At 39.8% G+C, this 24,685-nt stretch overlaps 1 protein-coding gene across 1 annotated transcript in view; it reads left to right on the top strand.

Annotated features, from left to right (window-relative positions):
* Myo3a (myosin IIIA) overlaps window positions 1-24,685 on the top strand; it is a 176,718-nt gene that overhangs the window by 10,580 nt on the left and 141,453 nt on the right. The window contains exons 3-4 of the mRNA XM_042278011.2: window positions 13,632-13,736; window positions 14,601-14,700. Coding sequence (XP_042133945.2) covers window positions 13,632-13,736; window positions 14,601-14,700 — 205 coding nt within the window. The remainder of the gene's footprint in view (window positions 1-13,631; window positions 13,737-14,600; window positions 14,701-24,685) is intronic.

Raw genomic sequence — 24,685 nt, 5'->3', positions numbered from 1 at the left:
ATAAGTGAAAAAAAAATTAATAAAAAAGAAAATGCCTCTTAGGTGGCATCTGTTTTAATAATTGTTTTATCACTTTTTTGGCATCTGGAATTTAATATATTAGTACATTTTATTGAAACATGTCAAACTTTGAGCAGATCCCTTCTATTCTGTAGAACAGCTGACCTGCCATTGTGCACACATGTGCATATGTGTGCATACCTGTACGGAATTTACATCTCGTCACTTGACTGTTTCTTGAATTGTAACCTCTTACTTCGGGCATGATGGCAGGTTGTCAGTATTTAGTGGGGAGCAAGATGAACTTACATTAGAGATCATTAGTATAGTGTTGGGAAAAGTATTTAAAGCACAAATTAATCATTATTGCTAGTGCTATGAAGAGGATAAATAGACATATTAATAGGGAATGAAAGAGAAGACTTTTGACAAGGAGGGGCAAAGGAGGCTTGTCATTTTAACCTGCTGACAGAATCCAGAACAGTGGCTGCAGGAACATGGTCCTTGGTACTATCCTCCAGAGTCCATGATTATAACAGTGTGGACCACTTGTACCAATGAAGCAGAAGATTTGTGAGTGGACTTTGGAAGCTATTTTTTATTTATTTATTTATTTTGAGATAGGATGATCTCTCTATTATGTAGCCCTGGCTATCCTGGAACTCGCTGTGTAGACCAGGCTGGCCTTTTCTTACCTCTGCCTTCCAAATGCTGGGGTTAAAGCTCTGTGCCACCATGCCCCCATGCGACTCTTATCTAAGGAAAGTCTAGAAAGTGCTCTTCCGTGCTCTCCAGTCTGCAGAGAAATAAGCAGAGATTTCCGCTTCTGGCCATGATAGTGCTTGTATCAGCACACAATCTTCCATATACAGACAGAACACTGGACAAAACCGAAGCATCTTTCAAACAGTGGGCAAGTGCTGAACATTATAATCACTTCTCTTTTATTCTTAAGGGCAAGTCTGACACCACAAGCCCCAGAATGGCATCACCCAGGAGGTGGTTGGGATTTGGATGTTAAATCCCTCTAGAAGCTCACCTGTTTGGGCACTAGTCTCTACCTTGTAGTGCTATGTTGGCAAGCTGGGGAACCTTTCATACATAAGGCTTAGCTGACAGATAAATCCACAAGGTCAGGCTGGGCCAGTGAACCAGCACACTTCAGGATTACAGCTCAGCCCCACCTCTTCTCCAGCTGATTAGCTTCTTGTGGTGCTATGTGAGAAGCCATACCACCCATGCCTTCCTTTCCAGAATGAACATGCCCTCTGAGCCATGAGCCAAAATGAATCTCTTCTCCCTGAAGTTGTTGCTGTCACATATCTGATCACAGTGATGAGAAAAAAGCAGTAGTGAATGTGAATGCAGAGACCAAAGCAATTCTGCCTAACTGAAAAGATTGGGAGGGCGTCCATTGTTAGAGATCACCTGGAAGAGGAAACTATGCAGGAAACTGTTTCCAGAAAGGCAAGATTATCTGTGTAATTAAAGCATGCGAGAAGGCATTTGAATGTACCTAGAACGAAGAAGGCAGATGTTGGGCAAAGAACAGAGCAGAGGAGGAATTGTACAATTGCAATCTGCACAGGATGAGTTTGCTGCTAGTGAGCTGCTCAAGCTCTGATCAACTATACCTGAAGCATTTACTAGGGACCCCAAAAAAGTTGCCCATTACAGGGAAGGGTAAGCTAGCCTTAAAAGTAAGAGCTTCCTGGAAGGCTGTAATTAATCTATAAGTTAATTAGCTGCCTTCCAGAAAGAAATTCAGTGTTCATTCATGTAAGACAGCAAAACACAGAAATTCGATAACATGACATTAGCAACATCCAAGATTAAACTATATATGTGAAACCACAGGAAAAATATGAACCAGTCAGAAGAAAATGTGAACAATAGAAAGAGGCACTGGAATTAGCAAGTTAGAACTTCAATGCAGTTATAGATGTAAAAAGATTTAAGGAAAAATTAACAATATTGAAATAAATAGAAACTGTAAAGAACTAAGTAGAACTTCTAGAACTGAAATAGCAGTCTCTATGGAAAAAAAATAACTCCAACAATTGAGGCTAACTTTAGGTTAGATATGTGGAAGAAAAGATGAGTAGACCTAAATACAGGAACATCCCAGTTGTTCACATTGAAATTGAGTAAACTAAGAAAATTATACTAAGATTATCAAAAGCAAAATGCCAGAAACTGGTAATGAAGAGAATCGTGAGCAGAGCAGAAAAGGATGCATTTCACATAGGAGTCACAGATCAAGGTGGCCATGACATCTCCTAAGATGCCAAGGAATGACGTACATGAAGCACTTGGAGTAAAATGATGTCATCTTAGAATTCTGGGCCCAGCTAAAATATTCATAAATTAAAGTAAAATAAAAACAGGCATCATGGTGTTTTGAATAAAAATGACCCCCAAAGGCCTATAAGGAGTAGCACTATTAGGAGGTGTGGCCCTGTTAGAGTAGGTGTGGCCTTGGTGGAGAAAGTATGTCATTGGGGGTGGGCTTTGAGTTTTTAGAAGCTCAAACCAGGCCCAGTATTACTCTCTTTTCCTGCAGTCTGACAATCCAGATGTATAGCTCCTTCTCCAGCACCATGTCTACCTGCATGCCACCATGCTTCCAGCCATGCTGGACTAAATCTCTGAACTGTAAACTAGCCCCAATTAAATGTTCTCCTTTATAAGAGTTGCCATGGTCATGGTGTCTCTTCACAACAATAAAACATTAAGACAAGCATTTTTTTAATACTGGTAATAAAATAAATGTAAAGAAGCATAAAAACAGGCTGGTGAGATGGCTTCATGGATAAAGGTGCCTGCTGCCAAGCTGGATGGCCTGAGTCCAGGTCCCAAGACCCACCACTTGGTGGAAGGAGAGAACTCAGTCCCTCAAATTGTTCTCTGACCTTCAAACCCACCATGGTGCACACACTTACGTGTATGCAAACACACATACAACACGCATGTATGCACACACATTTTCATATTACATATGCATAAGTAGGTAGGTAGATAACAGATAATAGGTAGGTAGATGATAGATAGATAGATAGATAGATAGATAGATAGATAGATAGATAGATAGATAGATAGATAGATAGATAGATAGGTAGATGGGTGGGTGAGTGGGTGGATAGATGGATGGATGGATGGATGGATGGATGGATGGATGGATGGATAGATCGATAGATAGATAGATGTAATAAAACTTTTTTAAGTGCCATAAACATAATTTTAAGAAAGAATATGATTCTAGATAAAAATTCAGGCCTAGAGAAAGATGTAAAGAACACCATCATTCGTGACTATGAGGGTGAATATAACATTACAAATTTTTATTTTATAGTCTCTTTCAATAAAAATCACTTCTTAAAAGACGGTTCTAGGTGTATATGGCTAGGTTATCCACATAAGGGAGAATTAAAATGCACAACAGTAGTAGCAAAGGGAGAGGGGAGAAAGTTGGAAGTATATATTTTGTACGTGGTGACATAATATTGCTTTAAGGCAGACTGTGATAAGTTAAACATGCTATGAGCCCTACAGCATAATAAAAAAGTAAAAAAGGAAGCATAGTTGATAAGACAGCACAGGACAAAGCAGGATAGTGAAAATGTTCGATCAAACTGAAACAGGAACTGGAGAGAGGGAGGAAAGACAAGAAGAGCCAGCTAGGAAGGAACAGGGCAGTGGACTTGATGCCGGTCAGAGCCTCTGCTAATCGCTTCAGATTTGCAGGTTGTTTTTTGAGCTCATGTCTCTTGATGTTTCCCTGCAGTGGTTTTTGTTTGTTTATTCTTTTAATTTCCATTGCACTTTTCAACTATGAAGCTTTCCTTTGGTCTTTCTGGTTTTTAAAATTCTCTTTACTGGTTGACCATTTGGTCATAGTTGAGCTCTTCCCTGAGAAAGATGGTTTCTCCTGTTCTCAGCATTCCTTGGTTGCCTGAAGTTCTTTGTCTAGGGTTGCAGTTTCGGGAGTTTTTCTGCTTCCATATTAGCATGTCTTTGTTCAGGTCTTGCTCACATGTTGGTGAGACTAAGGGGGTGTAGTTTCTGACATTTCTAGGAGAAACAATCTCACAGCAAACTCCCGGTTCCCTTGGTTCTTACAATCTTTCTGCCCTCTCTTCTGCAATGATCACTGGGATTTAGGTGCAGGAATTGTATTCTAGATGTACCAGTTGGGACTGGGCTCCACAACTCTGCATTTTGAGTGGTTGTAGTTTTCTGTAATGGTCTCTACCTGCTGTAAGAGAAACTTCCTTGATGAGAGTGAGGACTACACTTATCTGTGGGTATAAGAACAAATATTTAGAAAGTAGTTAGGGATTGTGCTGGTTTAATAAAGTGGTGGTTATAGAATCTCTGTAATATGAACTGAGCAGATTGTATATACATATACATATATATATACATATATATATATATATGAATACACATATACACTAACATAACAATTACAGAAAATAGAGGCCATGAATTTGAAAGAAAGGAAACAGGCAAGGGAACATTGGATGAAAGAGGGAGGAAAGGGAAGGAGAAAATGATGTAATTATAATAAAAAATATTAAATTAAATTAAAAAAATTCTCTATTTCCATATTCTCCATTTGGCATTAGCATCAAACCATTCTTACTTTAAAGATGGTTTCCCTTAGAATTTGAACATGTGTTTTCTTTCCTGCTTTCATGCCTCTGTCTTCTAGGCACATCCTTGATGGCCTTTCATATATGGTTCCTGCTGCCTATTTATTTTTCCTATCTATAAAATAACATTTTCTTATTTTTTCCTTTGTCTCATAATTTTTGATTGAAAATTGAACAGTTTCAGTAATCCTGTTGTAGGATTTCTAAATGCTAACTCCCTTGGAGGACTCACTATTTGGACTTGCTTATTTAGTAAATGCCACCAAACTATTTTAACAAAATGAATTTCCCTGTAATATAAAGCCTCTCATGTTACTTCTTAGAGGGCCTAGATTTGGTACATCCAGTGATCCAACAATGATAGCTATTCAACAGGGACTCCTTTCTACCTTCTAGGACCGGGGAGTGCTCACGTACATGTGTGGGTGCATGCATGTGGCTGTGTGCATTTGTGGAGCCGGAGACATCAGGTCTTATCCCTTAGGCTCTGTCTACCTTCTTTGTTGAGACATGGTCTCTCATGAGTCTGGGATGCACCAGCTAGGCTAAGATCAGTAAGTCCTAGGGATCTTGCTGACTGTCCCTCCCCAGTGCCGGGATTGCACACCCGTGCTATGGTGGGGACCTGTACATCAGTTCTGGGGACCAGACTCAGGTCCCTGTGCTTGTAAGACAAGCACTTGACCAACTGAGCTATCTCTCCAGCCTCAACTATAGCTTTCTTTGGTTTTTCTGTTATGCCAGTCTGCTTCTGAACTACACCAAGCTATTGAATGCCACTAATTGTCTGCTGATTTCTCTATAGATTTCAGCAATGCCCTGGGGCAAAAAAAAAATGCTTCACAGTTTGATCAGCTAAATGCAGATACGCTTTTTGTGAGCTGTCTTTGAGAAGCCCAGCAGACTTCTTAAGCTGTTTCTTTGACCCTCTCTCCTACACTACAAGGTCTGTAGTTGGCCTGCTGCTCTCATAGTTCATTACTAGAATCTCCACTGTTTTCAAAGGTTTTCTTAGATTGGAACTTCTCACTCTCTCCCAAATATCATCAGGAACATTGGGGAGGACTTTGCAGCCCTCTGTTCTTAGGGCTTCCTGTGGGCACAATCTCTGATGCACCGTTTTTGGGGCTGCCAGGAGTTTCAGGAGCTTGCTCGCCTTACAAGCACAGGGACCTGAGTCTGGTCCCCAGAACTGATGTACAAGTACAGCTGCCAGCAGGGATCCACATCTCTTGTAGAGACACCTGCTTTTGGATCAGAGCTCTGGATCAAGGGAGTAACCTCTGTTTTCAACTTGTCCCTGCTGGCATTGTACTCTATACCCAACACGCCTGGGTGAGAGTGAGTATCATCATCAGCCTGCTCATCAGAACTAGGGCCTCCATCCTGTGAATGGGGACACAGCAGAGGAAGGAAACCCCTGTCCTTACCTGGAATGTAGCTTCTACAGCATAGGCTTGAGAGTATGTGAGAAACACAGGTGGTTTCTGCGTGCAGTTTGGGGTCCTCTGTTACCGTAAGCAATTCATCGCCTCTTCGGTTTTAATTGGTGTTTAGCTTGCTAGACAGTACATCCATGAATTCTTCATGCTACCATTTTTTTGAAAAACAAGAATCTTGTGAAATATTTTAAAAAGAACTGGTTTCATTGGCTTCTTTTTGGAGACCAGCCTTGCACTGACAAAGGAAGACAAAGACATTACAAGGAAAGAGTCTGATGTACTGTGTGAGCAAGTATTTGACTGACTAGAATGTGTTCCAAAATACTAGTTTGTTGAAATGCTGAAATAAGTTTGCTGAAACAAAAAAAAATTCTCATACCATAATTGCATTTAATAGAATAAAAATGTGCATCGGGAAGTAGGGGGAATGACCATGAAAATGTGTGCTAAAATTCAATGCCCATGCTTTAAACATGTTCAGCTTGTAGGAATAATAGAAATCTCACCCAATAAAATGCACCCACTCAACTTAAATATAAGTGGGCACTTTACAGAAGCATTTATAAGAAATACGTTTAATGCTTTTAGGCTTTGGAATAGTTAAGCTAAAAGCCTAAAGAAATACTATTTGATATCTACCAAAACGGCTGAGCTTACAAAGGCTGATGATGCCAGGAACAGATGAGGCTATGGAGCAAACCAAACTCTTGCCCATTGCTCCTGGGTGGTGTAAAATGATGCAGGTACTGCGGAAGCGTATGGCAAGCTCTCACCTCATCCCCTGCCTGCCCTGATACTGATGCACGTCTACTGAGACTCAAGACTGAATGTTGACAATGCTTTTATAAAATGAACAGAACAAAACTGGAGCAAGCCCTGGAAAACCAAGTTCCATGGCTCAGGGCAGAACATGATCTATTTCAGCAGACGACCTCAGAGCACACTGAGAACAAAACAAATGAAAGGCAGCAAAAGTTAGGATTCCTCACTGCAGATGTGAAGAGCCCTTCTTCATAAACCTCAGTTTAAAAAAGCCAACACCTTATTTTCTGTCTTAATAGGGACAGAATACATCCAGAGGGCCTGTAGAAACTGTTATTTGGAAGCGCTGCCATGTTGCTTTATGGAATGACCCCCCTTTTGTCCTGGTTGTTTTAGTTCATATCTGTGTGCTAGAGGGTTAAGAAGGCTCTCAGTGAGTGTAGCTCTGATTTAGGAAAATTATACTTCAATTTTGTTTGATTAAAGGGCGCCCAGGCTCTGTTTCCACATTATGTTGCAAAGCTATATTTTGGCAGCGGGCGGGTGTCGGGGGTTGTCTCCGATCGTGAATTTTCTTTCAGTCTCTCTTGGTGTTGTAAAACTGCTTAGATTAAATATAGCACCATTCATTCTCCTGGGTGCTTTTCATTTTAAAGCCACACATAAGGCCGTTTTATTTTGGTGATCTGTCATCTAGCTGAAGAATATCTGCAATTCATGTATTTCCATCCTTTTGTTCAATAGGAATTGTCATGTTTCATTTTTAAGTTTACCCCGTATCCTTTACAGGGGTGTCATTTGGACTAGTGGGAACAGTTCACTTCATCAGGACGGTATTTGAAACTCCACTCTCAGTGAGGGATCAGAATTTGTGCCACGGTCATTCTTTTTGGTGTCTCTTTCAGGGAGTAAGCCACAAAGCCATCATCAAGACTTGGGATTTTTATACCCATGATAATTTCCATATTTTGATAGATCTTTCCTTTTGTTTTCTGTTTTAACCTACCTCTTTACGTTTCATTCAGAAGTAAAGTTTTGCATTCCTCACATTAAACCCTGCCGCCTAAAGCTGCTTGAGAAATGGATTTCTCGGATGGAAAACATACCATCAGGGTTAGGCTCATCTGGAAGGAAGGAATTATGGAGAACTTGTATTCCTTCCATAATGGTGGTCGTGACCACAGTCACCCAGTGACCTGGTGATAGGGTGTGTGTGTTGGAGGCGTCCTGCTCAGGGCTGAGCACTCTGGAGTCTCCTGTTCTCTACATGCTGACCTGTTTGGGGCCTCGATGAATCAGCATCTACTTCAGAAAGAAGCGTCTCTGATGAGGGCTGAGATGCATGAATCTGTGGGATACACCAACTCCTCAGTTGTCAGTGTGCCTTGTCTGACAATAATAGTAGTAGATTCTCCCCTAGGAGCTAGGACCTGGCTAGCCACAGGCTCTGGGCCCTGGTTACAACACCGGGCATGAGCTCCATCTGGCGGAGTGGGCCTTAAATCAAAAGGGTGGCATTTCCTCCTTCTCTCTCTTCTCCATTTCACTACTACGTCCAGATTAAGAAAGATGCGCCGGGCGGTGGTGGCGTGCGCCTTTAATCCCAGCACACAGGAGGCAGAGGCAGGCGGATCTCTGTGAGTTTGAGGCCAGCCTGGTCTCCAAAGCGAGTTCCAGGAAAGGCACAAAGCTACACAGAGAAACCCTGCCTCGAAAAACCAAAACAAAAAAAAAAAAAAAAAAAAAGAAAGAAAAAAAAGAAAGATGCCTGCTGCCAGAAGGAGATCGCTGTACCTAGGCCCAAGTGGAGAGAGTCTGCCTGATTTCAATGTTACACTTTCTGTAGTTTTCCTTATAATTGGTTATCTGATTGGTTGATTGATTGATTTTTATATCCAAACCACTAGTTTCTAAACATGAAATATTTTCATGACATGTTACAGTATAGTATAAAATATCAGTGAAATAAAAAATAAGGGAAATAAGTTTCCTGATATTTTCAAGCATACTGCATTATCTCTAAATAAAATTTAACAATTTGATATCTATTTCTTTCCTATCAGATAGTGATGTTGAGTTTGTTTGTTCTTAAAAGCAAGTGACTATGCCTTTTGAAGTTTTAACTAATATGACTCCCCAAATTGTATTTTATTGTTTGTAAGAAATACTTAGCTAATAGAAATTATATGATCAATAACTATAGATCTTACATAAGAAATCACTGTCTTTTTTAAATTAATTTTTAATTTATTTTACAAAAAATCACTGTCTTAATTGCTTAGGTAACTCAGTTTCTTTTATGGAGTTTATCACATAAAATTCAAACAACAAAATTTAAATTTTAAGGGTAAAAATTGCTTATTTTCTTTAAGATTCTGTATTTATATTCTCAGATAGTTTGTGTGTATTATGCTCTAGGTAAGAAGGTAACTAGTTACTTTTCTTGTTATAAGAAAATAGAATGCTAAAGTAGCTTAAGGAGGGAAAGATTGGTTTTGATTTGTAGCTTAAGGGGGCAGTTGTGGCAAAGCATGGTGGCTGGAGAGTGTGGTGGCCGGTCACATTATGTTCACAGTCAGGAAGCAGGGAGATGAATGCTAGTGCCCTGGGCCTTCCTCTTCTTCCCCTCATTATTCAGTCTGGGATCATAGTCTGTAGATAGGATGATGTCACCCATGCTGACGGTGAGTCCACCCCCTCAGTTAAACCTTTCTGGAAATACCCTCACAGACACACCCAGATGTTTGTTTCCTGTATGATTTTATACCCATTCAAGTTGATAATGAAGTTTAGGCCATGACATATAACTGTGGTTAATAATTTTGACAGGTACAGACTGTTACTGTGGCATCTTGTCTATTATTTTACTGTCTGAAAAGATTTGCAATTGTTTATGTTGTTCCATTAAGCCCTATAGTAGAAGATAATGAAATCTTTGAAGGGTCATCATAGAATTCTTCCATAATTAGCAGTCACGTCTTTCATCTCATTCTTGTGAAGCTCGTTGATCTTTCTAGAGGGAGCAACTCACTTTTCAGCATGGCTGACAACTGCATTTTTGTGTCTTCCACAGAGGGACTCTGGATCTTGCTCTGCAAGCTTGCTCAGCAGCTCCTGCACAGCTGAGGACAGTGTCTATATTTACATGGAATGACATTTTTTTTCCTTTATTTACCATTAAAAACTCTCTTGTTTTAGTTCAAATATACACACTTGTTTTTAAACATTTAGTGAATTTGAGTAGAGTCATAGGAAAATGACATGACTTTATTGGAATGTGTAGGCCTCTTGGAGAGAGGCCTATACATTCCAATAATGAAAAAGACAGGGGCATAAAGAAAAATTAGATGAAACTAAATGCACCCTCCAAAGTGCAGTTGTGAATTTCACAAGAAATCACAAGCACAGTAAATATGCTAAAGTAGCCTGGAGGGAACCACCAAATGCCTGTGATGACAGAGTCCACCTGTGATGCCAGCCTCTCTAGCTGCTGCAGGGATTTCTCATAGGCATCTCCTACCCACATATAAACCATGTAATTGGTTTTTATTCTCCCAATTAGGTTGTTGTCATTTATTTTAATCCTGGCACTGTTGACATTTTAGCCTGAATGTTTCTGCATGTGGAAGGCTGTTGTTCTCTGAGCTTTTAGGTGACTGGCATTGTCCTTCCCCTCCAGATGCCAGCAACAGCTTCCTAGCCCCAGTGGTACAGATTATCTCTAAGCCTTGTGAGGTATCCCTGGGAGTAAACTTGAGAACCATAGGGGTCCTTGTCATCTTAAATTCTTGAAGACCTGTCTTAGTTCTTTGTATATACTAATGACTCAATAAGCACTTGTGGAATATGAAAAAATAAATTGTCATTCTTCTAAAATACATCGTAACTGTAATTGCTATTATGATGAATCCATATCTGAATGCATCAGGTCAAGAATATTTCCTAGGTCAGCACATCACTTTTGTAAAAAGCATACTGGATATAAAGTTCAGTTCTGAAGGTCTGTTGGCTATTAATGGTTGCTAGGGGAAGAGTGTAATTTTCTTCCATTGTTCATGCTTCAGTAAATGACCTCCCACTGTGCTCAGGCAAGAAGCTCTAACTAAACGTGGTGAGACACACACATAAAGAAGACGTGAGAGTAGAAGGGTGACCTATTAGGAAAGGGTTTTCAACAAGAGAGGAATGGGGATAAGAGAGGGCAATGGGAGTGGAAATGACTGAAGTTTACTATATCCATGTTTAAAACTGTGAAAGAATAAAAATGAGCCAGTTGGAAATAAAACCAAGAGTAAATCATTTATAAGAATGTACTAGAAAGGGGTTTAATTTTTATTGGCCATGGATTAATTTTGTATGACCCTTTACTGTATTAGTGTTAGCAACTGGGTTTTGTGTACTTGTTTGTTTAATGAATAGATATTAGCTTTTGACTAGTTTGGGGTTTACAGAAAGATTAAACTGAAAACATAGAGTGTGGTGGTAAACCCCTTTACTCAGATCTTCTCTATGCTGACATCTTATCATAGAGGGGTGCATCTGTTTCCATTTACAAGCCAATAATGATATATTACTAGATCCCCCAAACTGATAGCAGCTCAGATATCCTTCATTTAGTAAGTAGAAAAATAGTAGCCCTCCATCCAATAGAATACATCAGCATTGAAGAAGGAGAAAGAAGAGGAGAATCACCACTCAATATTTAAAGAAGCTATGGGTTGACCTGAAATTCACTATGCTGTATCAAAGAAGGCAGACTTGAGACTTCTTCACTATCACAGTGATGTCACCCCAAACAAAACAATGGACCAGAGATTTTCAATCCAAATACTAATATTTATTTCAGAACAATAGAGCCCCCAGTGGAAATGCAACTATCAGAATAAATACAGGATCATTCAAAGAGGTTGAGGCAAGGAGGACGGTTTTAAAAACAAAAAGAAGAGGGTTACTTTAGCTGTTTTGAAATACTACCATGGGTGGTTAACAATGGGAGTGCCATCAGTCTGAGGTTGAACACGCACTTCTGGGTAGAAGTACTTGACAACCTGCTTTTACATAAAGGTGGCCTCCATGTAAGTTTGTGGTTCTGACAGTTTTTGGTCATAGGTGTACTCCAACAGTGTTGCATAGGAGTCTTTCCTCTTTCTGAACAGTGTTCACATTTCTTTCACAATAGACAGCCCCAGAGCGAACTACACATTGCAAAAGAAGAAGACAAAGAGAGGAGGGGAGGGAGAGAGAGAGGGAAGGAGGGAGGGAGGGAAGGAGGGAGGGAGGAAAAGAGCTCTAGCATTGTTTTTCAGAAAGTTGCTAACTAGTTCTAATGCCTGGGTCCATAGAAAGCAGTAGTTCTCAACATATGGGCCACAACCCCTTGGGGGATGAAATGTTGCTTTCACAGGGGTTGCCTAAGACCATCCAGAAAACACAGATATTTGAATTACAATTCATAACAATACCAAAATTAGTTACAAAGGGGCAGCAAAACATAGTTTTATGGTTGGGGGTCACCACAGCTTGAGGAACTGTATTAAAGGGTCACAGCATTAGAAGGTTGAGAAACACTGTTGTAAAGGAGTGGCCTTTTAAAGGACTGGATTTCTTTTTTTTTTTTTTTAATTTGAAAACGTTTTTATTTTTCTTTGACAATTTCAATGTATTTTGATCATATTCTTTTTCCTCCCCAAGCTCCTTTCAGATTGTCCCCCGTCTCTCTATCCACCTAACTTCATGTTCTTTCTTATTCTTAAATACAGCAAAAAACAAGGACAAAACTAAAATGGAGTCCATTTTGTGTTTGTTTAGCTACTCCAGTGCACGGGGCCTGCCCTGCAGTGTGCTTGACAAACTTAGTGCTACTCCATTAGCTCATCAGCGGGGCCATGCGCCAGTGCTTGTCACTCCCAGGCCCCTGGAAAGGTCTGAGACTGGGGCCTCCTGCAGCCCTAACCAGGCTCTCCCCGAGCGAGCGGGGAGGTGAGTTCCCAGAGAGCAGGGCTCCACGCGTGGGCAGACTGGGCAGGAGAGGCCCCGAGTGGGCAGATGCCTCCCTCGCTGGAGCTTGGAAAAGGACTGGCTTTCTTTTCAGTTGTTTGAGAATAGTTTTGTAAGACAATCTGCCAGTGTTGGTCTGTATTGCAGAAGGGGTGCCTCCTTTGAAAGTTTTCAGTGGGACTTAATGTTAACTAATTTTGCAGAGCCCTGATATGAAAAGTTTCTCCACCGTGTTCTTTCCTTTTGTCTGTTCAGATTCTCCCTGTGTGTAGAGAAGGAGAGTGCTGGAGAACAGAGGCAGCATAATATTCTAAATTGTTTCCTAGGGTTTCATTTGTCATCTTTACTTCACTGTACTTAGCAATATTGCCTAAGGTTTGTTTCTTTTTAAAGTGCACATTTAAAGTAGTGTATATCCATTGACACTGTTGGACTACATTAATTAAAATAGCAGAAGTCAGTATTGCTTTTGAAGCTTACATCCTAAATCAAGAAATAATTTGTAGAATTACAATTCTTATCCTTAAATTTAAGCAGAAGATTCCCTTCTAAAAATTAATTTAGATGAAAGGTGTGTGTTCTAGTTATCTGTATTAAGCACAAGTCTCTTATGTCCATTTCACTTGTGATTTCATGAAGATAATGAAAGTCTTCATGAGGCACTTACAACAGGATACCAGAACAATTTTTTGAAACAATTTAAGAAAACCTTTTACAGTAAGAGCTTTAACACCATCTGTTCATGTTTATGTTCATCCGACACACTCATTTCCAGCTGTGCAATGGAGGATCAGTGACTGATCTTGTGAAAGGATTTCTGAAGAGGGGGCAAAGAATGAGCGAGCCTCTGATTGCATATATTTTACATGAAGCACTCATGGTAAGGCCATTTGAATTCTTTGTGCAATAATTAGGAAGTAGTTCTACCTAAATAAAAATGTAGATCCTACTTAAAAAATATAACTATGCTAGTATTGACTAACACAGGACTGAATGCAGTCTAGACATTAAGCAGAGACTACTTGAGTTTTTCATTAGAAGTCAACTTTGTGTTGATAGGATCCTGATTTCTGCTCTTAAGTTTGTTTGGTTTTTTTTATAGATAAAGATAGAAAATATTTTTCTAGTAGTTATCTTTTATTTTATTTAATTTTATTTATTTATATTATTTTATTTTATTTATTGCCAGTATCTTAAATAAGTGTATTTAGAATACTTTCCTTCTTTTGGAATCAACAAAATTTTAAGACTAGATGGCCTGTGTGTGTGGGCTCAGCAGGTAGTAGTGCTTGTTGCCAGACATGATGACCTCAGTTTAATCCTAGGACCTGCATAGTGGAAGAAAACTGACTCCCACAGGTTGTCATCTGACTTCCACATTCTCACATGCATGCACAAACTCACACACACACAACACACATGCACACACACACACACACACACACACACACACACACACGCACACACCACACACACACCGTACACAAATAAATAAATGTAATAAAAAATTGTAGAGATTTTTGGGGAAAGCTGAGAAGTATGCTCTTTTTTTTTTTTTTTTTGTGACTTTCTATATAGTCCAAGTTGGAAATGATACATTTTTGGGTTGACTAGCTCAATGCAAAACATAAGTATTTGAATGCCGATTTTCCCATGTGGTTGCTATTGATTCTGCACAAATACACCACCTGAAAAATGTTTGTTTTGTACTTTTAAGAGTCATTATACAATTTCCACCTTCCAGGGACTTCAGCATCTGCACAACAACAAAACGATCCACCGTGATGTCAAAGGGAATAACATTCTGTTGACTACTGAAGGTGGAGTCAAGCTAGTAGATTTTGGTAAGTTTTCTTGAACGTGTATAAGGAGCTAGTGTGTTTTTTATCACTTTCCAGGTTTGCCTTTTCTGAGTTGAAAGTAGGAAAACAAATCAGCATCTTTTAGATAACTTGGCAAATGAGGCTACCAGCTTCTATGTCACCCAGCTTAACCCCAGATCACATATGTTTATGTTTAAAAGTAGTTTATCCACCAGGGCAGGCAGCATCCCAAATGATTAAGCCTACTCTGAGATGCCACTGACTAGCCTCTGATAGTGATGGCTTATAAAGGGACACATGTCCAAGTCCAGGGTTCTGTAATGAGAGGAGATCTTCGAGGACCGCTGCAGAATTTTCCTTAAGAGTAAGCAGGAGACACAGGGAGAGATGTTCCTGAGATTCTGTGTATCTTATCATGATGCCCAAAAGGTCTTTGTTCACCTTTGTGACCAAGGTGCTCTCCTGAAGAAGGCACAGCTGAACAAGGAAAGAATCAGGGAGGTCCTAGATGACATGATTCAGGCAAAAGATCAATTACTTTTCTGCCTATCTTTTCTCTGCTGTGTAACAGTAAATTTCCATGTTTACTAAACTTGCTGTTTCTGTGTAGTGACCCAAAACCAATGTGCGCTTCATCTGGACAGATGTTTTTCACTTTGAAGGTGATTCTGTATTTTGCCATGTTTGAACTTCTAAGCTTGTGACAGTGGTGACAGTATTCCAGGACATGTCAGCATTGTTCTTAGACATTCTCTCCTTTCCACTCTGTGTTTCTCAACTTGTACGTCAAGATCCTGTGAATTTCTTTGTTTTTAATTTTATCACACGGAATTATTTGGTCTTGTAGGTAAGTTATGACACTCAGAAATATATGTAGATAAGCAGAGGCTTTCACAATCAAGACTATGCCTTCTTCTATTCTGCCGAATTACTGCTTTGGCCACAGCAGTTGACTGAGTATGAATTAAATCAACAAACTTGCTTTCGTTTTGCATTCTAGAAACTGAAGCTTAACAAAATTGACTGATTAAATTTAGAAATTATTGTAAAGTCCAAGTCTATAATGCCCTCATGGCTTGGGTTATCCAAGGCTTGATTTCCAGAGCATGCAACGATCTGGATGAATAGCATGCCACCCAGTATGCATTGCACAGTATTGTTTATTTCACCTGAAGTTTTACAAATTGTGGAGCAGCAGTGAGACTGACAGTGAATACATGATTCATAAACCGGGTGCAGCCTATCTGTGTTGCTGATTGAGTTTAGAGCCGTATGATTGAATGATGGGGCAGGTTAAGGTGTAACAAGGACTTTCATTTGAAATTCAAAATAGCAAGAACAATAAAACATTTTGCCCCACTGCTCCACAGGAAGGACCATTATTCTACCTAGAAAATAACGCTATCTCCATTCTAAGACACATCCAGTGGAGAACTTGATATTGAACTTAAGAGCTTGCTCCCAAATACATAATCTATATTAACAGATATTTAAAAACAGCCATAAGCATCTTTATATTTTAAAGAAAATTCTGATAATCCAGTGTCCTTGACAAATGTACTTTCAGAGATATTTTCCAAAGTCAATTAAAAACATATCTAGATTATAAGTAAGATGGTTGCTTTGTTTTTATTTGTTGTTCGTTTGCTTGTATGCTTATTTGTTTAGTTTGTTTTGTAGTGCTAAAGCTTGTATCTTCCAGGCAAGCCCTGTATCAAACTTTGCCCCCAGCCCTAGGTAGCCTTGTATAAAACATCTTTACAAATACATGGATAAAATACAAAACAAGAGCTCTTGTTTTAGATTATTTTGTTTGCAGACTTTCAGCAATCATTAGAACATAGGGCCAATTGTCTATTAAATGTGTTCTTGGTGTCTAATGCCCAAATCACATTATTTTCATGTAAGATAATGTTTATATTTTTCTTCTTCATGGTAAGGAGATGTGGGATTTGGTTCACTAAAATGGACAATGGGTTTTTTATGAATTAAAAACTCAAGGGTGGGAGGTATGCACTTATGTAAAAATGCTCTTTGAGAAAAGAAGGAACAAAACGTAGTAAAGAACAAACTGCAACATCTAAACCAAAATCAACATCCTCATTATATGTGTAAATCAAATTTTCAGAGATGGGTACTTCTCAGAGCAAACACATTTAGAGTAATTTTATTTTAATTTCTTGCATCCTAAAGTATACTCTGAGCTAATTAGAGGACATTGAAGATAATAGGTAATGGTTAGTCTAAGTCATGCACTTACATCTAAAGATTCAGAACTAGGTACCACCAGGAAAAGAGAATGTGTGATGTTTGCCTTCCTGGGTCCGGGTAACTTCACTCAGTATAATATGTTATACTTTCATCCATTTACCTAAAAATTTCATGATTTCATTTTTCTTTACTGATGAGTAATATTATTCCATAGTTTATATATACCACATTTACATTGTCCACCTGTTGGAAGACATTTAGGTTGTTTCTATTTCCTAGCTATCATAAATAGAATAGAAATCAACATGACTGAACGAGTATCTGTGGAGTAGGATGCTGAATCCTTTGGGCATATGCCAAGGAGTGGTATAGCTGGGTCATATGTTAGATTTATTTTTAGCTTTTGGAGAATTCTCTACCCTGGTTGCCAGAGAGTTGCTGTACCAGTTTGCAATCCCACAAGTGGTGAATGAGGGGTTTGTCCTCTTCCACATCCTCAACAGCATTTCTTATCAAGTTGTTGTCTTGGTCTTAGCCATTCTGACTAGGGTAAGATGAAATCTCAAAGAGTTTTAGTTTGCATTTTCCTAATAACTAAGGATGCTGACCGTATTGGATTTTTTTATCCATTTTTACTTCTTTTTGTTTGACAACTCCCTGTTCAGATCCACAGCTTGGTTTTTCATGGCATCATTTGTTTTCTTGACTCTTTGTCTTTTGAGTTCTTCCTATGTTCTGGATTTTAATCCTCTGATAGAGATATGACTGGTAAAGATCTCCTCCCGCTCTGTAGGCTTCCTCTCTGCCTGGTTGTTTCCTTGGCTTTACAGACGCTTTTTAATTTTATGAGGTACCACTTGTCAGTCGTTGACCTTCCTTCCAGGACAAATGGAGTCCTATTCAGAAAGTCCTTTCCCCTACCTGTGTCTGGGAGAGTAGTGCCTATATTTTCTTCTAGCAGTTTTAGCATATCATGTTTCACATTGAAGTCTTTGCTCCATCTGGAGTTGTTTCTTTGTGCTGAGTGATAGATATGGTTCTACTTTTGTTCCTTTACATGTGTCAAAGCTAAATAAATTCTGTAGGATATATATACAGTTATACACATATATGCAGATATGTGCATGTAACAATAATAATTAAAGAAATCATGAATTAGGAAGAGGAAAGAGAGCTGGAGCTAGAAGAGGGAGGGGGCAAGGGTGATGTGAATGCAGTGCTCATGTATGAATTACTCAAACACATAAGACTATTTAAAAATAGGAATGTTTGCATTCCATATCCTATGCATTGCTATAAGCATAGTAAGGGTCTGACACACAGTTGTTCAGTTATGAAAATAAGAATTCCCAGGTGTCCCTTTGTGTTTCTAATAAATAGCTTTTTACTACAGCAAAGTCAGTATTACTTTTAAATACTAAGAAATATAATTACACAAAAAGCAAGACTTAGCTTAATAGTACTAACCATAAAAATAGTCTGTCTGAGAAGAGTTTCTGCTGTTAAGTGAGACACACAAATGCAGAAAACCACCAGACCCCTTAGAGAGCTAGGAGACTAGTGAGCTGGTAAACGTTTTTAATGAGCTGCATCAGCAGTCACGGGTGCATGGTCAGTCAATAAATAAAATGAGCTCCCAGGAGATAAACGTCTTTAGGCAGGTCAACTAATGTTGAAAAAAAGCAGTCCTTATCTAGAATAGAAAATGAAAAAGAGGCTCAGTTTAAAGGCAGCCCCCAGCTTTGCTCTGTGCGTTTTTCCCTGGGGACCTTCCTTCCTAATAGGACGCTTAGCATTTCAATGCAGGAGCACAAGATGCACGTTTTGTGATTTATTTAGACATCGTTCTTATGACAGAATAGTTTATGGCTTTAAATCTCTCATTATCCACATGCCCCATTTTATACTAAATCCCTAATGCATAATGTAGGTCAAAGAGAAGTTGTGACTTAGTCATTAATAAGCCACTTGTTAGGATCAAATGAAGAAGGTGAACTTGAATTTTAAAACTAGAAGTACCCCTTTCTTTCTTCCTAAGAATTCAGAGAAGAGCCACTGGCAGGTGAGACAGAAAAGCACTGGAAAGGGACGCCTTTTCACACAGCTTAGATCCCAACAGAGGTAAGGAAGGTGTCCACACTGGGAGGCTGTTGATCATGGTGGCATGAGATGAGGGGTTAGGTCCCCATGTGGAATAAGAAGGGCGTCTATGAGGGGAGGTAGTGGTGGCGTCAAGTGCGTTTTCAAGTCTAAAGTGAGGTGAGGGCAGCACCTGCAGCGAGGTGAGAGCGGGGGCCAGAGACTGCAGCCTTGACATCCTCAGGGAATGAACCAGGACTCCTGTCTGATTGAGAAAAGAATCACAAGCATGAAGAGTGGTAAGTGTATGTGTAGGTATCAAAATAATAACATAATACAAAATAATAATAATAATAATACGAGCCCCATGCTCAGGAGAAGTCAGCCAACACAAACTAGATAGATTTCATGTTTTTTTTTATTTTTATTTTTTTAAGAGAGAAAATGTAAAGTTGGGTGTTTAGGGAGATGGGGGAGGATCTGCGAGGAGTTGGAGGAAGGGAATGAATATGATCAAAGTATATGAAATTTTCAAAGAATAAATAAAAACGTTTGAAAATAGAGTATGTATACTGTGAAATGAGTGTGTGTGTGTGTGTGTGTGTGTGTGTGTGTGTGTGTGTGTGTATTCTCTCACCATCTCCACTACTGAAGAACACACCTCTCATCTGGATTTGGTTTTAAAATAACGATTCCCAACAGGAAGTCAGGGCTTTTAGAGAAAGACTCATTTTAGGGCTGTGTAAGTTAGCCTGGAACCTACTTTGTCCAGAACATTAAAAAATTTCTCAATGAATGAGGACACACACCAAAGGAACGCAGATGTCGAAGCAAGATCCACTCATTGCATCTGGGAGCATTTGAGCATTAAAATGATAATAATGATGTCATCGTGGAAATCCATTGAACAAAACAGAAGTCCATTCATCTGCCCTGGCACACATATGTGCATGAGTAGATGGGAGAAGTAAAGGCCTTTTATTACAAATTAAAGATAGAAGGAATAGTAGAATTTTAAGTCATCATTATCTACCACCACAGTAATAATTACCTTATCCAATAGATGCCTATGTTAATGGGTTAAATTCTGGTTAGAAATAGGGTAGTCTAAGATTGAAATACCTGTCCACAAAATGTTTACTAGACTCAAAGGAAGGAGAGAAGTTTCACAAAGGAGAAGTCTACAGACAGGTGTCAGTCAAGTCCGAGTGAACATGACTGGTCACAGGAAGAATGAAATCAGTCACCCTTTCAGGACTGCCCTGTATCACATCCGTTGTTTTCCTGTAGAAGCTCAAATCGTGAAGTAATTCCCACTAGTTCAAACTGGAAGTAGTCTGTGAGCTAACAGTCCTAAACTTTGAAAAATGTCCAGGTTTGGGGGATCAAGGACCAATGAAGGAGTCGGTCAGACTGCGAGTCATTGAGACAGGGCAACGCAAAGAGAACATGACCTTGGGTGCATTTTGGTTTTGTTGTAACGAAAACTTTTGGTAGCATTGTTGAAACCTGAGGGTTATAGATTACATGATAGAATATATGAGTTAAAACCTAGCAATTTTAATGATTATAAGGTAGGACTATGCTTGTTTGTAGTAATTACAGACTGTTTAGGGATGGAACAGGCGTTGTTTGGGGCCATTTGCTAGCACACGAGGCAGGCATTACAAAACAAAAACCAAAATGAAATGGAAACTTTGTATCTCCTTTGCCAACTTTTAATCAACTCTGAGATTAGGTCAAAATAAAAGTGTAAGGCCAGGTATGGTGGCTGTCACCTTCATTCCTGGCATTTGGAGGCAGAAGCAGGTGGATCTCTCTGTTTGTGTGAGTTCTAGGCCAGACTGATCTACACAGAGAGCCCCAGGCTAACCAGGACTTGATAGTGAGACCCTGTCTCTAAAGGCAACAACAAAGTAAAAGAAACAAAACACCTTCCTTTCAGTCTCTGTGCCTGCTGAGACCTTTATTTCGCCTTGGACTCTCCTGTCCCTCCAGGGTCTTTACAGTAACCAGAGCTCCTTCCAGCCTCCTACCAGGAAAGCCCTAGTCTATCAATCCCTTCCAGTTGCATTGATCTGGGAATATCTGAATTGCTCCCTCATTTGGGGAGGATAATTTGGCAGATGCATAATTCTTTAATAGGAGAGTCCTAACAATTTCAGTTCATTAACCCTGGCTTCACAGTTCCTGCGGAGAGATGGACTCACAATGTTGTCGTGGGTCCCAGTATGTGAAGTCACTGTCTCCTTCTGTTCTAAGAGTCTGCCTCAGACAGTCTTGGTGGATGTGGAGAGGCAGAGCAGCATCCTTTATCTCACCTTGCAGCTTATTGAGCTTCCCATGTGTTTACATTCATGTCTCCCGTAGAATTTGGACATATTTTGGCCATTACGTTTTGAGTAATCTTCCCCCTTTCCCTTTCTCCTCCTTGGATCCCACCATTCGTCTGTGTGTGTCTACTCAATGGTGTCTCATCAATTCCTGGGCTCAGTTCACCTCAATCTTTTATTGTGTCTGCATGGTTGAAAATTTCAATTGTCTTCCTTTAAACTCACTGACTCTTACACCTGCTTAAATCTTTCGATCTTTTCACTTGTGCTTTGTGCTTAAGAGTGAGTTTTAGTGACTTTTCTTTCATGGCTGTGATGAAGTACGGGCTCACATTTTAAGAGAGTGCAACCATGGTGGTAAAGGCATAGTAGAGGAAATGGTGGCAGGAATATACAGGTAGGAATTTTCACACCCAGGTAGACCAAGTAGCAGAGAGCAAGGAACACCAGGACCCTGCTTGCTTTCTCCTTTTCACCTTTACATACAGCCTGGGACTGCAGCCCATAGTACATTGCCACCTACATTTAAGGTGGGACTCTCCACTTAAACCTCTCTGGAAACACTTGTACTGGCAACCCAAGGATAGACCTCATTAATGCTCTAGGGCATCAGTTTTCACCCTCCCTAACGCTGTGACCCTTTAACACAGTTCCTCGTGGTGTGGTGGCTCCAAGCATGAATTTATTTTCATTGCAACTTCATAGACGTAACTTTGGGACTGTTATGAATCACAATTTAAATATCTGTGTTTGGAAAACAATAGTCTTAGGCGACCCATATAAAAGGGTTGTTCGACCGCCAAAGAAGTCTTGACCCACAGGTCAGGAACCACTGCTCTAAGTGTTTCTCACTTCAATCAATTTGACATTCAAAGTTAGCTCTCATAAAAGAAAAACTTCTTGGGTTTTTTTTTTTTTAAATTGGTCTGCAATTTCATTTAGACCCAAGTATTTCCATGTCTTTGTTTAGTTCTTTGAGCATGTTTGGAGAGTTCTGCTTTAAGCCTTTGTTTAGGAAGTCCATCTTTATTCTGTTCTTTCTCAGGCATGCTTTTTATGGGCTTATCATTTTTTTTCTCTGTGCCATTATTCCCTGCATCCTTTGTATGCCTTTGGATTCATTTCTGCTACTGAAACTAGCTCTTTAAGTCTAATGATGTAGAAGCTCTGAAAAGCAGATTCTCCTCCTTTCCCAGGGTTTGCTGATGTGAGTGTGTACGTGCACACCTTACCCGCTTCCCTCTGCCAGGGGTCACCCTGAAATATAAACTTAAAATCTTCTTAGGCTCTTTTAAAGCCTGCTATTTATTTTTCTCATGTAAGTCCCTGCTTTTATCTTAATTTACATTTTCTTTTCCAAAGCTAGGGATCAGATCCCAGGCCTTATGTATGGCGGACACACATTCTGCCTCTGAGCTATATCCCCAGCCTGGTGGTTGCCTCTGAAAGTTCTAGCCTTTCGTTTTCTCCTCTCAGAAAGGAAGAAGTTCAAGAGGAACGCACTAGATAAAAGTTGCCTTGAGCTTTGGGCATCAGTTGAGCTGACCTTGCAGCGACAGCGGGAAGGGAAGGACTCCAAAGCCGTGCAGTTTCTTTCTAACCATCCAGAAAGAGATGCAGGGGGTGTGGTCTGATTTCCGCAAGGACATAACATCCGGTTCTCTTCTAACAGAACTCATTTCACAGAGTTGGCTCACAAGGCCAGCCCCAAATTTGCAGTATAAGCTGTGGGAATGAAGCCTGATAGTCACAGTCAGAGGGTGAGGCTGGCAGTGCCCCCTCTGTCCTTGGAAGCACAATCTTCATTCTGTTAAGACCTCCAGCAGAAAAATTATCTGCTTAAAATCCATAAGGGTAAATGCTGATTTACCCAAAGAGCACCACCACAAAATTATCCACAATAATCTTTGACCAAGTATCTTTGCACCATAACCCCATCAATTAGATACATAATGTTAACCATCACACTGTCTTAATCTCAACTGCAGAATGATACTGTTAGATGATGTGATGTATTCTATGGCCTCTTAATTCTCTCTCTCTCCCTAATACACACACACACACACACACACACACACACACACACACACACACACATATTTAATTTTTTCTCTCATTCATTGTTTGTTGTTGTTGTTTTAGAGTTTTGCTCTGTGGGTTGTACCAAGCCATGTCTGTTTAAACTTGTCTTAGAAATAACATATTAGGTATTTCTGCCATCTCTCTAAAACCCCGAAGAAATTCCTGAACACCAGTATAAACCCTGTGCATCTGTCTTCCTGGGCCTGGGACGTGTGCAATAGGAACAGCCAGCAAGGCTTGTTCGCTGGGCCTAGAATAGCCTGAAAATTCCCCAGCAAAGCAAAAGGCTGAAGACCATTAGCATAAACCTGTGTCATGTCCCTGTGGCTGTGATTCTGAGTGGATTGTTGCCCTGGCTGTTCAGCCCTGATCTCTGTTTGGCCTCCTGTTCCTTTCCATAGTGTCTCACTATCCTAACTTTTCTGCCTGGAATTTTCCTCCCTTCAGCATCTTTTCTCTAGAGGTGATTATGTAACTATTCACTTTGGTGACTTATTCCTTTTGTCACTCTCTGGACAAAATGCCTTTCCTAATCTTTTTACTTCCTGGGGCTACTGAACTCATGCTTTGGATCCTTGTAGCCTTTTAAAGTAATTTATGCCAATTTTCCAGAGTTTTGTGTTTTTTTAATCTTCTTAGCTGTTTTGCTTATGGGGCTTTATGGTGAGTAAAAATGCAGCTAATCCTCAAAAAAAAAAAAAATGGTTCCTCTCAGCTTTATTTCACTCACCTGAAAGTTAGACTTTGTGACAAGCTATCTATGGATATGAATCTTGGTGAATAAAATGACTTTGCAGCTTAATGGGCACTGCAGAAGCATCTCAATTGTAGCTGAAGTTTTCCTGGTCCCACCCGGCTTACAGGTACTCAGACCCACATAAACACACAGACACTTATATTAATTAAAACTGTTTGGCCTAATGGCTCAGGCTTCTTGCTAGCTAGATCTTACACTTAAAGTAACCCATAATTCTTATTTATGTTTAGCCACGTGACTTGGTACCTATTCCCAGTTCTGCCTTCACATCTTGCTTCTCATGGTGGTGGTGGCTGGCAGCATCTTCTCCCTCAGCCTTCCATTTCCCAGAATTCTCCTCTCTACTTATCCCACCTGTACCATCCTTCCTGCCTGGCTACTGTCCAATCAGCGTTTTATTTATCAGTCAATCAGAGCAACACATTCACAGCATACAGAAAGACATCGCCAGCACTCGACTGTGGGATTTAGCAAATGCCTCTTAGGTCCTGCTGTCCCAGGATTGGATGGGTGCCTGTTTTTAATGTTATAATCACCTAATATT

Source organism: Peromyscus maniculatus, chromosome 5 (genome assembly GCF_049852395.1).
Source record: "Peromyscus maniculatus bairdii isolate BWxNUB_F1_BW_parent chromosome 5, HU_Pman_BW_mat_3.1, whole genome shotgun sequence".
NCBI lineage: Eukaryota > Metazoa > Chordata > Mammalia > Rodentia > Cricetidae > Peromyscus > Peromyscus maniculatus.
The sequence above is the reverse complement of the archived record's forward strand: the minus strand, read 5'-3'. Positions and strand labels throughout refer to the sequence as shown.